Source organism: Sorex fumeus, unplaced genomic scaffold, assembly GCF_029834395.1.
Source record: "Sorex fumeus unplaced genomic scaffold, SorFum_2.1 ptg000033l, whole genome shotgun sequence".
In the NCBI taxonomy this organism is placed as follows: domain Eukaryota; kingdom Metazoa; phylum Chordata; class Mammalia; order Eulipotyphla; family Soricidae; genus Sorex; species Sorex fumeus.
The window spans coordinates 15,996,271-16,012,336 of record NW_026606090.1 but is presented as its reverse complement, the minus strand read 5'-3'; the positions used below and the strand labels follow the sequence as shown (position 1 = coordinate 16,012,336).

Sequence of the window (16,066 nt, the reverse complement as noted above, 5' to 3'; positions counted from 1 at the left end):
GGGTCACAACCGGCAATGCACAGGGGTTACTCCTGGCTCTGCACTCAGGAATTACTCCTGGCGGTGCTCAGGGGACCATATGGTATGCTGGGAATCGAACGTGTGCAAGGCAAACGCCCTACCCGCTGTGCTATCGCTTCAGCCTCTGCCTTCTACTTTAAACCCAATCAAATGTCATGTGCTACTCTTGGTACGTTGGTGGTGTAAAGTATGAGATTTTGCGCAGTCCAGAAATAGAAATAGAAATAGATTAACTCCTGGGTGAGGCTTATCTGAGCATGTGGAGTGTGGTTGTGAGTGTGGTGGTAGTTGAGATCTGGAAGTTTTTGGCTGTTGGAGCTGGCTCCATTGGGGCAGGGAGGGGCCTCACCCGCCCCCTGCAAGATTGCCTCAAATGAAACAGCCTGATGACATGGCTATGGTGTCTCGTTTGTGCATTCTTCCGAGGGTAACTGCCAAGCTACCGGGGAAATGGGAAAGTGGGGGGAAGCCACCCATTCCCTGTTTTATTGAACCTTGAGTTTTCAGTCACAAGTCCCTCATACCTGGGCCTTGGTTCAGTTTTATAAGCCATATTCTGTGTCACAAACACTTAGATGTGTATTTTAAAGCAGTTACAGGTAATACATAAACTAATGTGACTATGTTCCAGTAAAATTAGCTGAATTTGGCCTCCAGATGTTAATTCTAGAATGTTACCAGTAGAATTGACCTTTTAATTTTTTTTCAAGTATTATAAAACTTGTCATTGACCAATTTTCAAGTATTCTCTTAAATTGCAAAGATATTTGAACATGACTTTTTACTCCAAAGATGAAACAAGCTGGTTTGTTTTTGTTTTGTTTTATTTCATTTATTTTTGGTTTTTACCCACACCCAGCAGTTGTCAGAGGTGGTTACTCCTGGCTCTGCACACAGAAATTATTCCTGGCAGGTTTAAAGGACCATATGGAATGCCAGGCGTCAAACTTAGATTGGCTGTATACAGGGCAAGCACCCTACCCACTGTACTGTCACTCCAGTCTCTGAAACAAGTTTTAAACATTAATTTGTGTCCTCGTGAGGAAGACATTTTTATTCATCTTTATCTGAATTGAAAGTGCAAGAAATATTGCGTGATTTTTCTTGCGTTCAATAACAGTTTCAGTACTTCCTGTCATTTTAGCTAATCTTTCTAGTCACCAGATTATTGAAGCTAAGATAACCATAAATTACAGGTCTTTGGAATATCACAATTATACAGTGGTGAGACCAACAGCCTCAGTACCACAGAGATAATTTTGACTTGTTCTACTCGATTAGAAAGAAATTATGAAGTCTGGCAGTTTGCCACATTTTTTTTTGTTTTTTTGTGCCCAGGGCTGAACCTTCCTCACATGCAAGGCGAGCAATGTGCCCTTCAGCCTCCTTTTTGTTTGTTTTAATTTAAATGTGAGACACGTGAGATACTTCTAGCAACTGCCACTTGCTGGCCGACCTAACAGTGAGCATATTCCTAATGTACTGTAATAGAAACGTTGCCAGGTCAGATGAGTTCTGTCCTTTTTTCTTTTTTCCATTCCTTTATTTTAAAAAATAGAAATTGTTTTACAGAACTATTGTCTGACTTTTGTTCTTTGTTCAGTCATTTACATGGTAAAAAAACCTTTCAGAATAATTTTTCTAAGGGCACCAGGAGGATAACTTACAGGGGTACAGCTTATGCCTGGCATGAAGGAAGCCCCAAGTCTGATTCCCATTTCTGTATGTCCTTTCACCCATCTCTGTGAGGTGTGGCCTTGCTGGCTTCTGGCACCAATAGGTCAAGTATTGCCAAGAGTTTGCTTAGATTTGCAGTTTTAGGGGCTCCTGTAAAAATTAAAAAATGACTTATTGATGTAAATGAGGACTTTTTTTTTAACCACATTCAGAACAGCTTAGAATAGACAGTAGCAGGGAGCAGAGAAGTAGTACAGTGGGTAGGTTTGCCTTACATGCGTCCAGCCCATTTCAATTCCCAGTGCCTCATATGTTCCATTCCAGGAGCAATCCCTAAACTCAGAGCCAGGAGTAAGCCATGAGCATTGCCACATATGAACCAAAATAAAAAACAAAATGAGCATTAACAGACATTTGTTCTCTAACAGTTCTTGAGGCTAGATATCTGAAATCAAATCGGCAGGGTTGATTGATTCTTTCTAGAAGTCCAAAGGACAGTCAGTTCTGTGCTTTGTCCCTACTGGACATTGCTTCCACAGTCTCCAGCCTTCCCTAGATCCTCTATGCCTCATGCACCCTCTCTCCATCTTCACCTGCCTCCTTTCAGTGTGCCTGCACCTTCCAATGACTTAGAGAACAGTAGTCACTGATCTAAGGCCCCCCCCCCTTTCTGACTCATCCTCACTAATCAGATCCAAACAGACACTGTTTCCAAACATCACATTCACAAGCTTGAGGGCTTTTCTCTTTGGGAATTGCGATTCCCAGCCCACAGCAGGACCCATCGACATTATAAAAGATTGTTCTAAAGAAATCTTCAGACTGCAGTGGAGACCAGTGCACCAGATTAGTACAATTTAAAAAACAAATGTTCTCAGCTAGGAGGTGTGGTAGAGCACTTGTCTCGCATGTGTGAGGACCTGAGTTCAGTTTCCAGCACCTCAAAAATGAAAACCTGTGTGTTTGATTCCCCTGCATCATCCCCTGAAACTCCAGGAGTGACCCTGGACACTGAACAGGGAGTGACTCTGAACACTGCTGAGTCAGGAGTGAAAGCCAACACCAGCACACATGCTAGTTATTGCTGAACGTTTTGGGCAAGGATCTTGCTTACCTACTTAGGAACTTGAACATGCACGTGTTTGTTCTGTGACATACCAGTTTGATAATTGGTCCCTAGAGGTACTTTCGTACAGGGATACCAGGAGACATGAAGAATATGTGGAAGAGGATTATTGTAGTCATAAAAACTAGGAAGTGCAAATACCATGTTACAAAATTACAGACTAAAGAATGTTCAAGTAATAGAACACTATCAAAAATGTGTAAAAGGGCTAACACATTAATGTAGATGAAGTAAAAAACATGTTAAGTAGAAGATAGAGATCAGAGCAGTACCTTAAATAATTGATGTACAAAGTAAGAATTGCACAATATTAAGCAGTTATTAAGAATATACTCAGAGGGGCTGGAGTGGTAGCACAGTGTGTAGGGCATTTGCCTTGCACAAGGCCAGTCAGGGTTCGATTCCCAGCATCCCATATGGTCTCCCGAGCACTGCCAGGAGTAACACCGGGTGTGAACCAGAAAACAAAAAAAAGAATATACATAGAGGCCTAGCACAAGAATCATAATATTAATTAAAATTCTGGGCGCGAGAGAGGGAGTTCAAAGGACTAATGTCTATGAAAACAGCAGGAAGTTTGGAGTTGGAATGACTGTCTTTGTACCTTCTTGCATGTAAAGATAGTACTGTTATAAGAGTGAGATTTTTGTCTCTTGTTACTTATTTTTAAAATGTATTAAATTCATAGTGGATTTGTTGTTATACATTTGTTTCATAGCATTTTTGTGTTTATACCACAAGTTTATTTCAAGAATAATTTAGATATGCTATACTACTGTTTCTGTAATTGTCAGTGTTAAATATTTTGCTACAGGGAGAAGCTCCATGAAGCCAATAATGAATTACAGAAGAAGAGAGCCATTATTGAGGATCTTGAACCAAGATTTAATAATAGCTGTGAGTTTTTCTAAAGCGTAGTTCTTAGTTGGTTATTCACCCATTACCTCATAATGAATTTATATAAAGATTTTCTTTTAGAATGAGGCCCTATTATTCTAGCACTAAAATAATTTACTTATTCAAAGAAAAAAATCATCTTAACGTTTTGTTTTGATTCCTTCTCCTGCCCCTTCATTGTTGTTGATGTTGTGTGATGACTCTTGGGGGTGGTATGTGCACATTCAGCTGTTTCAAGTGCCAGGGCTCACCTGCTGTCATTGAGTCGCACCAGTGATGGTTGTGAAACCCATCAAGAGCTGCACCCCTGGCTTTGGCACTCACACGTATTTTCTTTGTAGTTGTTCTGCTTGCTTTACATTATATATTAAATTTTCAATTATAGTTCTCAGTTTTTCCTTAACTATGAATGCTAATTAATGTTATAAAATTTTAAGTAAACCAGAGTCTTCTGTTGATGTTTTCTCTTAGAAAGTTGCCTAAAAAGGCAAGTTTTATTAGTCATTAATTCTTTCAATTTAAGAAAAAATGGGTCAGAGTGATAGTCCAGCAGGGACAGCTTTTGCCTTGCATGCGGCCGGCCTGGGTTCATCCCTGGCATCCCATATGTTCCCCTGAGCCCATCCAGGAATGATTACTGAACACAGAGCAAGGAGTAAGCCCTGAGAACAGCCAGGTATCCACCTCCAACCCCCCCAAAAAAAGAAAGGAAAAGAATTATTGTTGAATAAGGACCCCTTGAGCAATAATTGGTAGTCAAAAATTTATAAATCGTTTCTTTGAAAAAGCACATGAGGGGAACAGGACATGATTTCTAAAGATGTCAGTTCAGTCCTGGATGTTACCATGCAGTGCCCAGCATTACCCTGAGACCCCTCATACTGCAGCTTCTACAGTGAAGAGGGCAACTCCCCCTGCAGTCATCACACTGAGATCCCCTCTGCCAGGAGTGTACCCTCACTACTGAATACTGCATCCCAGAATATGCAGAAGCACCACAATAAGAAAATGCAAACCCCTGCAGTGACCTGAGCATGTACAGACAGCACACCATGATATTCAAGCCTCTTAGCTCTAAGCCAAATGTGTGTGCAACGCTCCACCCCCAGTCACCACAACAGCAAACACCAACAGAGGGAAGGGAAGGCAGGAGAAAGGAAATTACAGATCAGGGATGTGATTCAAGTGGTAGAGCACTTGCCTGGTGAGCTTGAGGTCCTGAGTTTAATCCTTAATATTGCATGTGTCTCCCCATCATCACCTGTGTAGCCCTGTCACACCCAAAGCTCTGCCATTAGTCGCCTCCCCCCCACCCCAAATTACATAAAGAACTAGACCAGTTTCTCAGATACATCCGTTAAAATATTTTCAAATTCTTAAAATTCTTTTTCTTTTTAACTATGCCATATACAGCATTAAAAATCGAAGAACTGCAAGAAGCTTTACGGAAAAAAGAAGAGGAAATGAAGCAAATGGAGGAACGATATAAAAAGTACTTAGAGAAAGCCAAAAGTGTAAGTATGAATTTTGTAGGCACCTTACTCCACTTGTGATCCTGTTCACTGATGTCTTACAATACAGTGCATCTACACTGACTTCTAATGCAGAAATCTCTTAGAAGAAGATTAAGAACTACCAGGAGGAAATAAATTTTAAGTATGTAGAAAATAAGTGGCGGTCATCACCTTAGTAGTCTAATTTAAATTAGCAGCACTAAAGGTAGACAACCAACATCTGCATGTTTTGTCATGGAGTATCACTGAAATAGCTTACCTGCGTTAAGTAATTTTCTAGACCAGGGTTTCTTAAACTTTTTCCTCACATTACCTTTTTGCCATAGACTTTAGCACTGTCCTCCCATTGTTTTTTTTTTTTTGCTTGAGTGGGCATCAGTAATGTCTCACAACAAACAACAAATTATGAGACTTGTTGTTACTATTTTTGGCATATTGTATACGTCATGGGTAGCTTGCCAGACTTTGCCGTGCGGGCGAGATACTCTCAATAGCTTGCTGGACTCTCCGAGAGGGGTGGAGGAAAGAACCCGGCTCGGCCATGTTGGCCACATGCAAGGCAAATGCCTTAACCGCTGTTTGCCTGAGACATTTTTCCATAATTTACATAATCCCAGGTATACAAAATTGGTATGCAAGTCAAACATTTGTTGGTAATAAATCAAAGTTTTATTGTAAAACACAATTTTTATGACCCCCCCACATGCAGTTATCCAACCCCATTTGAGGTTGCAGCCAGAGTTTTAAGAAGCTAGTTCTCGGGCCAGAGTACACTGTGTAGGGCATTCACCTTGCACTTGCCCGACCTGAATTTAATCCTACTACCTCCCAGCATGGTTCCTGGAGCTCCACCAGGAGCCATCCCTAAGTGCAAATGAGGAATAAGTCTCAAGTATGGCACAAAAACAACAAAAAAAGATAGATTCTAACCTGACTTTTAATTCTTAGGAAAATTAGATTCTGAAACAAGTTGAATAAAAGTTTTTGGAAATCATCAGATAAATCCAGAGTTGGGGGAAAAGCAAGTATTGTGTTTTGAAAAACTAAAGTAATCTATGAAGAGGGACCACAGATCGAAGGACCAAACCCAGTACTCTAATTGGGTCCTGGTTAGGGTGAAAAAACATTTGGACACTCCTGTGGATTTGTGGACTTGGACTAAATAGTGATGATTTATAGAATTGTTTATTTTCTTTACTATGATAATGATGATGATATTTGATAAAGTTAGAGAAAGTACTTAGTGAAAGGACATATACATTGAAGTAATGAAGGGTTTTGTGTCATAAGATCTACAAATTATTTTAAAATAGTCCACTGTGGGGGTGGGGGGGAGGGGTAGTGGGATCATTGGTGGTGGAGAAAGGGCACTGGTGGACAGATGGGACTCAATCATTGTATAACTGAAGCCCAAGCACAAAAATTTGTAAGTGTACAACTGTACCTCACTAATAAAAATAAATAAATTAAATAAATAACTGTTGGCCACCAGCAAAGAAAAAAAAATATTCCACTGTATCTCCAAGGGATCACTCAGGATCAGAGATGTGTTCTTAAAGTAGACAAAGGACCAAACATGATCACCTCTCAGTATTTGTATTATGAACCGTAATGCCCATAAGTAGAGAGAGAGAGAGAGAGAGAGAGAGAGAGAGAGAGAGAGAGAAGGAAATTGTCTGCCATAGAGTCAGTGGGTAGGGTGGGGAGTGGCGGGAGAGATACTGGGTGATGTATCATTGGTGATGGAAATGTACACTGGTGGAGAGATGGGTGTTCAATCATTTTATGACTGAAATTTAATCATGAAAGCTTTGTAACTGTATCTCACTGTGATTCAATAAAAAAAAATATTCCAGTGCATGTTGTGCAGCAAGAGAAAATTTAGCATGTTATTACAGTAGTAATGAATCTAAGTTAAAGTTTTAACTTTTTTAAGTTTTACTATTTTGTTCTCAAGTTTTATTCTATGGGTATCGTCTTTATAGTAAAAGTAAACGATTTTTAGTAAAAAAATCAAAGGCCTCTGATTCACTGGTTAGAATTATATTTACATGTCCATGTATAAATCAGACCATAGGCAAAGGAAATGGACCACAGTGATGACTTGTAAACCCTTTAGACCAACTCCTTACATAGGTAGAAAGGGCTTACCAACCCAAATCAGAAAAAGCAAAGACAGTATGGCTATTATTAACAGTAGTGTCTATTAGTATTTATTTATTTTAAGCCAGAATTTCTTCTTATAATTAAGTCTTATATAAATTAGAAGTTAAAATTGAATATTTAATGTATTTTATTTTTAAAATATCCTTTTAAGATAGCTTTTTACTCCTATTAGGTTTTTCCTTTGGGATTATTAAAATAACTCTGATAACAGATGTTACATACTTTAAAAATATTTTACTGGGGCTGGAGTAATAGCACAGCGGGTAGGGCGTTTGCCTTGCACGCGGCCGACTCTGGTTCTATTCCCAGCATCCCATATGAGCGCCGCCAGGAGTAATTCCTGAGTGTAGAGCCAGGAGTAACCCCTGTGCTCCGCCGGGTGTGATCCAAAAAAAAAAAAATATATATATATATACACACACATATTTCATTGATTTTTGCAGGTTATCCGTACTCTAGATCCTAAACAGAATCAAGGAGCAGCACCAGAAATACAAGCTCTTAAAAATCAACTCCAGGAAAGAGATCGCCTTTTCCATTCATTAGAGGTAACTTAGTGTACACTAAATAGTATTTTATTTTTTATTATTCCTCAGAACTTTGCTCTGTACATTTGTACCCAGGATTTTGGAACTTTAATGACTTTCTAGAAAGAATTATTGATTTAGTGACAGTTTTTCATCTTAAATATGTTTTTCTCTGCTTGACTTTTAGAAGGAATATGAGAAAACAAAGAATCAAAGAGAGATGGAGGAGAAGTACATTGTCAGTGCCTGGTATAATATGGTAAGAAAATAACTCTTTAAATCCTATTATAAAATTTAGTGAATGTAACATTTTTCCTTTACTGTAAAAATAATTTTACAAAATGAATCTGAAAGTAATTGCTAGTCTAACACACTAACAAAGTCTTACTGCTGACTTTAAGATTGAAAATCAGAGATTGAAAAAACAACATGATCAGGTTTAGGGCATTTTGAACACAGGATTATCTCTAAGGGACTGAGAGATGATTGGTAGTTTGATTTTTGTCCCTTAGAACTATTTCATTTCCAGGGGAAGTGAATTCAATTATACCTCAACAAAGATATAATAGCTTTGGATTCTTATTTGGAGTAATACTTCAGATGAGAAAAGTTTAAATATCTTAAATTTTTGAAAATGTTCATGGATTAAACCCTGAATCACTGGAGGTTGGTGTTTATTTATAACTTTTTAATTTTCAGTCAGCATGAATTACAAAGTTACGAAGTTATTTATTATTAAGTTTCAGGCATACAGTGTTCCAACACCAATCCCTCCATCAGTGTCCACTACCTTCTCCAGTTTCTGCAGTTTCCCTCTAGCTCCCCTGCCTGCCTATGTGGCAGGCACTGTTTCCCTCCACCGTTGTCCTAGTGGCCTTTCCCTAATTATCGCCCTCACTGGAGGTTTTTAAATAGAATTTTCCAATACATGCAGAGACCAAAAAAAAACTATAAAAGTATAGTTATAGTACATAACTATATAAATTAGAGTATTAAAACTATAAAATAGCAGAGAGGGGCTGAATAGATAGTATAGAGTTATGACTCTTGCCTTGTCCATGGCCAACCCATGTAGTCCTGAGCACTGTCAGGATTGGTCCCAGATGACAGAGCCAGGGCCAAGCCCTGGACACTATGCATGACCCAGAAACAGACAAACAAACAAAAAAACGGAGATGGAGAGATAGAACGGGTTAAGCACTTACTTGCCTTGCATGCAGCTGGTTCAGTTTCTAGCACCACATATGGTCTCCTGAGCACAGAGCCAGGAGTATGCCCCGAGCACAGCCCCAAAACAAAAAGGAAATCATTCAGGCTTGAGAGATATTACAGGGGTCAAGCTGCTTGCTTGTATGCAAGCAATTCTGAACTAATCCCCTGAGCACCTGCAGGGATGACCATTGAACACAGAGCTGGGAGTCAGCCCTGAGTACCTCCCAGTATGGCCTAAAAGCCAATATATATATAAAATGCAGGGGGAAATAAATGATGATCAACATTCTGGGCTTCAGTAGGATTTTTCTGGACATAAACCTATAAAGAACTGAATTTTGAAAAATGCAGAGCTTAAAAAATATTCTTTGATACACATTTTTTCTTTTTTATCCCTGACCTCTGATTGTGTCATTGAAGAGTGCTATCATGGTATCAGTGTTTGTCTCAGTTATAATCTTTGCCCCAGGCCTCTCAGTGTTATTAACTGATAAATCAATAACAAAATTAATGATAATTTGGGTGGGTGACTTTTTGTGTCACACACAGCGATGCTCAGGGGTTACTCCTGAGTCTGCACTCATGAATCACTCCTTGCGGTTCTGGGAGACCATATGGAATACTGGGGATCAAACCCAGTTGGCAACGTGCAAGACTAATGTCCTATCATCTGTCCTATTGCTCTGGCCCCAAATTTGATGATAATTTTTAAAAGACAAAAAATGTAAACACTTTGTAATTTGGTCACAGAGTTACGCATCTCTTAAAGATGTTTCAATTGGGGGAGGCTGAAGCAGTAGCACAGCGGGCAGAGTGTTTGCTTTGTACGTGGCCAACCCAGGATCGATTCCCAGCATCCAATATGTTCCCCCGAACACTGCCAGGAGTAATTCCTGAGTGCATGAGCCAGGAATAACCCTTGTGCATCGCCCAGTGTGACCCACAAAGCAAAAAAACAAAAAAAACTGTTAACAATGGACCACATTTTTGAGTGTGATCAATAAATTATACCACATATCCTAGATGTATATAGTTGGCTATACCATTTAGGTTCATATAATTGCACATTATAATGTTATCACAATGAAAAATATCACCTAATGATACATTTCTCGGAACATATCTTCCATTATGTGATGGATGAATATATTTGGTGATTAAAGTTATGTTTTTAAGACATTTCAAATTTTAAAAACAAGAAAGGAATTGATGTTGGGCTTCAAGTACTGTTTTTATTAAATACAGATTTCTGAAAATGAAAAATTTTAAATAGAGAAAAGAATACATGTATTTAAGGAAGTTCTTAAGAACTAATCTCGATTATACCAATTTTGTGTCCTCTTTTTACCTCCTTAAAGGTTAGTGTTTTAGTCTTCAAATTCTTCCCTTCTATTAGCAATGTTAGTATTCTTTATTGATTTTTATGAGTTCACAGTTATATTTCTTTTGAAACCATATTTATTTTAAATATAGTATTAAATAGTAGTCCTTATTTTCAGCTCCCCAGAGAATAAAGTGGCAGTATTCTCCCCAGAGAATAAAATTCATGTAAGCTAATAAGTTCTGTTCAGTTCTTAGGTGGTAATGGCCTCATACTTATGTTCATAAAGTTTTTCATCTCAAAACAGCCAAAATGGAAATGACATTTGAAAGTTCTGGGATTTTGTTTTAGGTATCCAAGAGCATTGTGATGAACTTAAATGGTCTTAAAACTTCATGAGGAATTTAAGTAGTTTGAAGATGGGGATGGATCGATAGCACACCGGGTAGGGCATTTGCCATGCACATGGCCGACCTGGGTTCAATTCCCACCATCCCATATGGTCCCCTGAGCACCGTCAGGAGTAATTCCTGAGTGCATGAGCCAGGAGTAACTTCTGTGCATTGCTGGGTGCAAACCCAAAGAGAAAAAAATAATAATAAAAAAAATGGTTTGAAGATACATTAGTATATTTTAAGTAAAATTTAAATTTCAGTATTTGTCACTAAGAACACGTGTATAATAATATTTTACATTTTATAAAGTTTGACATTTTATTCAAATTCTTAAGTGCTTTAATCTCAAATTGAGTGAAAAACATGTTCTGGACTTTCTTGTTGAGAAATGAAGGAATTATTGTATAAATAGTAGGATACATATGATTGAAATTCTGTCTGAGAATCAAAGCCATTACCAATATTTTTTTGAGAAGCTAAGCTCTAGTGCTTGAATGATGTGTTTTTCAGTCTTCTGCCCATTCATCCAGTTCATCTGGGAAAGTCATTTTTCTTTCACAGAGTGACTTATCTTCCTCTCTCTCCTGCCTAATATTCCCATTGATCACTTCATCCTTTTGACCAGTGTCCTTTTTCTTCTGTCAGTTTACTTGTATCCAGTCATTCATAATGTTTTTCCAGCTAGGCTTCTTCACTAACTTGTTAAGTACTCATTTAATTGTAGCCAGAGAGACACATTTTTCTTTATTTGTAGAACTCCCCCCACCTCATACCCCCAGATTTCTTCTCTCCAGTTAAGGTGCTCTGGCTCAGCATCAGACCCCTTCTTTCTAAGCTAGTAGGCTGTCTTCCAAGGAGGAGCCCCTGCTCTCAGTTGGGCCCTCTTGGGGAGCTCTTAGGATTATTTCCTAGTTTTTCGAGAATCCAGGTTCATATGGAGTGAAGAAAACACATAATGGTATGTATTATACCTAATGTGGCTGTCCATCTTACAAACAAGTGCTTTTATGTTTTTCCATGTTCAATAAGTTCTTTGAATCAACAGATACTAATCAGTGACACATTTTTTTTCTTGGAAAAATCAGTGTTTGATTTGAAAGGGAAATATGTATGATTGAGTATGGGTAATATATACCAAAAATTTTTTGTTTGGGAATACTATAAATTCACAGAATTAAGCCCTTTTCCAGAGGAAGATTTCTACCTAATTGCTTGAATTAAAATAAAGGATTTTAATCTATAATGAACAGAAGGACGTTCGTAATTGTACCCTCTCATAATTAAATTCTGCATGATGGAATTTCCTTTGTGGGCTATTCCATTATTTTTCATTGATTACTTTTCTTTTTCTGTGTTGCAGGGGATGACTCTGCATAAAAAAGCAGCTGAAGATAGACTTGCTAGTACAGGTTCAGGGCAGTCATTTCTGGCTAGGCAAAGACAGGCAACCAGCACCAGAAGATCTTACCCAGGCCATGTTCAACCAGCCACAGCAAGGTAGACAAGTGTTACTGTTAGAGTTAAAACACCCTACATTCAAAGCATACTTCTGTTACATACACCAACATTTCGGAAAATTCAGCCAGCTTATATTTTGTTTCTATTTTATGTTAAAATTTAGTTATTTCTCCTTGAGGACTTTCTCCTGTATCCATGTTTTCATTTCTTGGTCTTTTATTTTGTAGACCTTTCAGTTCCTTTAATGTGCCAAAATTTTTTAAATGCCCAATTAAAAGTGTTGTATAATAGTACTTTTCTTTATATGAAATGTTTTCCCCAATGGTGTAGGCTTTGTAATGAATTAGATTTTCTGCCAACAATTGATACACAATTTATATTCTTTATTGTGCTCTGTGTTACCATGCTTTATAAGAATGTCTTTGTTGAAAGGGAATTAATCTTTTTATGATGTATTCATTATGATGTGTTTTTGATTGTTTTTCCAAATGCACTTCAAATAACTTGCATATTTACTATCTAAATGGTTGGCAAGTGCACTTTTAGCAAAGATGTATACATTGGCGGAGGTGCTAATCAAATCTTGTGCAAAGCACCTGATAGTAGAAAATGAGTTTTCACATTTTTTTATAGGAAATCAAGTCTATCTGAAGATTTGGAAACTTTTTAAAACATAAATACAGAGTTTCATTATTTCCTCCTATCTTGTTGGCTAGCAGAATTTAGTGTATTGGTTATGTTATTCGGAAGAAAATTACGTTTCAAAAAATTAGACTATACTAATCTTTATTCTTTTGAAATCTCACTGTAACCAGGGACCTGGTTTTGGTAATGTAACTGAAAGAGTATTGAATTACCCTCCCATCTGAAAGATCTGCCCTTCATATACTCACAAGTAATTTTGAGGCAGTTTCTTCTAGACATGCACCTTGTTACATTGCTATGTTTCTTAATAGTTCTTCATAGTTATAATTTTAGTATCAGTCAGCTAGGTCATATATTATGTTATATCTTTCACATATTTTTCCTGATTCTATATACTAGTTCAAGAATCTGTTACTGAACAGATTGTCTTGGGTATTTGGTTACCGCAGAGTGCTTAGATTTGTTGTCAGATTGTAAACCATGAGGAATGCCTGTCAATAATGATTGTAAAGCATTTTGACAACATGACTACAAAGGTGCTATATTAATGCAAAATATCACTTATTTGAAAAATGAAAAGGCGCTGCCGAAGTCTCATTGATTCAAATGATATTTAGTTTCCTGCAGCTTTTTTCTTGTCCATCATTTAACAGCAAATAAACCACTGAAATTAGGTCAATTTTTTCATTTGTTTTAGAAAGGTCATTTAATAAGAGTAAATTTTATTTCATGTACTTGCTATTCAGAAGTTCATGTTTCATTGTGCTATGTATATTAAGTATAGTTGAGTAGGGAGGCGGAAAAATAGTTCAGCGGTAAGGCCTACATATGCCCAACCCAGGTTCAATTCTTGGCACCCTCATATGGTACCCTAAGCACTGCCAGAAGTGATCTTTGAACACAGAGCCAGGAATAATCTCAGAACACTGCTGGGTGTGGCCCCAAAACCAAAATAAGTAAATACAAAACACTAACTTTAGGTCAAGCAAAATGTAATCGTGAATTTTCAGAAACTGTATTGAAGTGTTAGGTTTTTAAGTTATTTTCTTTTTTTATAAGAAATTTGACCTAAAAATTAGTATTTTTGTTTCAAAAATTGCACTTGAAAGGTATTAGAATATGCACAGAAATAATTCCATACATTGTGCTGATACTTTGCATTAACTACAAATACCTGAATGTAGTATGAATTGATATCCATACTCCAGTAATAATGAAGAAAACTATGAGAGTAAAATGCATTGTGGGGTTTCAGAACTAGGTAGACCTAGTCAACATAAAAATATTTGACATAAAAGATTAAAAACTAGGATGGCTCTTACCCCTCCTCCTATTCCACAAATATCTTAAAATATTAGGGTTCAACTAATTGAAATTCATCGTTGTAAAGCAGATATATTCTCTAATTGGGTTAGAAAGATGCTACGTTTTTAGGACATTTTCTTAAGTATCTGTTGCATGCTCTACTTGTAGTATTTACATTCATAATATTCATTCTCTTTCACTATGCCATTAAGGTGTAGTAAATTATTTTTATTACATAAAAGAAATTCTGTTTTTAAACATTCTGTCATTTAAAAGTAAAAATTTGAATTAAAAGTAGATGTAACTACAAAAAAAGACCTGCTCCCTTGCACAACTTTGGACAAGACTTATAAAATCTCTTTCTCCAGTAATCAGTGATTTCTTAGGAAGGTTGTCTGGGAGTGGAAAGGCATCAGGTGTTTTCGTCTGAATGTGAGCTCAATGCTGTGCTGTTTTCTCAAGCCCCTGTACCCAGTACCATTATCAAACCCATGATTCTCTTGGACAGCGACCCTGGTTCTTGCTAGCAGTACAGTGAATAGAGTGTCACTGCTTTAGTTTGGTGTGACCCACCACCCCAGCATCCAGAGCCTCATAAGCAGAAAGTTTATTTCCTGTTTTGCTTCTAACCAGGGTATGAAATTACCAAGTAAATAATTAAAGAATATTGAAGCATCTTGTATCTGAGTTCATATTTCAGATGAGTCCATCCCATATATGTAGTCCATATCTAAGACATTTGTAACAGGGGGAAGTCCAAGCAAATAGCATTTTACCACTTCTAAAAATAAGAATAAATAATATAGTTGGATTTATCTTAAAAGCCCTTTCAAAAACTTCATCATTTTAATCAATTATCTAATTACTTGATCATATCTAATATAAAGAACTACCTAAATAAAAGGCCGGTGTTCCGAAATCAATCTAGGTTGAAATGTTTCTCTTAGATATTCCAAGCCAGGTAAAGTTGGCTTGATGAAATTTTAAGATAAAGGGTAATGACCTCTGTAATGTTGAGATGTTCTTATTTCTTTAGTTTACATAACAAAAACTCAATTGTATAAAATTAAGCCAAATGTTACCAGGTCAGAAACATCAATACGTTTATTTCTTTTGTTAGGTCAACAATAAGAGATAAGTTAAAGATGAGTTAGGAAGAATTAATAAAACGTATCTTTTTAGTGACCTGAGTGATAGTACAGCATTTGCCTTGCAAAAGGTTGACACGGGTTTGATCCCAGGTATCCCATATGATCTTCAGAGCCCTGCCAGGAGTGATCCCTGAGCACAGGACCAGAGAGTAAGCCCTGAGCACAGATGGGTGTGATCGAAGAACCAAAAATATCGTGTGTGTATATACATATGTATTTATATGTATGTATATATTCTTTTAAGCAAATTCAGTATCTTTGCTTTTTATCAAGCATTCATCTTTTTAATATAGCACTATGTATCAATCTTTATCCCAATCCTCTGCCTCTGAGTGGCTACTTGAGCTGATAACATATTGTACTTCTTAGCAATGAAAGCTGTTAGCCTAAATTAGCATTAACATGTATACTGCATACTGTACAAAGTCTTCAAACATTATTTTAGCATGTTTATTTTTCCCTTTTTATAGCTGCAGTGGGTTTTCCACTATAAAGATAATATCTTTTTCTATCACCTTAAAATGTCAGCTTATTTTGGTTGCTTCCTGTTTCGTTACATTGAGAATGCAGTTTCAGAGCTGCTTTGTAAGTCTTTTCATATATATAAGTATATCATAGGTTTTTGTTTTTTTTGTTTTGGTTTGTTTTTTT

At 37.1% G+C, this 16,066-nt stretch overlaps 1 protein-coding gene across 2 annotated transcripts in view; it reads left to right on the top strand.

Moving 5' to 3' along the window:
- Positions 1–15,454, top strand: part of HOOK3 (hook microtubule tethering protein 3) — a 93,055-nt gene extending 77,601 nt beyond the window's left edge. For both annotated transcript variants that reach the window (XM_056116869.1, XM_056116868.1), the window contains exons 18-22: positions 3,639–3,721; positions 5,135–5,235; positions 7,845–7,949; positions 8,116–8,187; positions 12,217–15,454. In XM_056116869.1, the coding sequence (XP_055972844.1) occupies positions 3,639–3,721; positions 5,135–5,235; positions 7,845–7,949; positions 8,116–8,187; positions 12,217–12,357 (502 nt within the window). In that variant the 3' untranslated portion in view covers positions 12,358–15,454. The remainder of the gene's footprint in view (positions 1–3,638; positions 3,722–5,134; positions 5,236–7,844; positions 7,950–8,115; positions 8,188–12,216) is intronic.
- Positions 15,455–16,066: the final 612 nt, after the last annotated feature.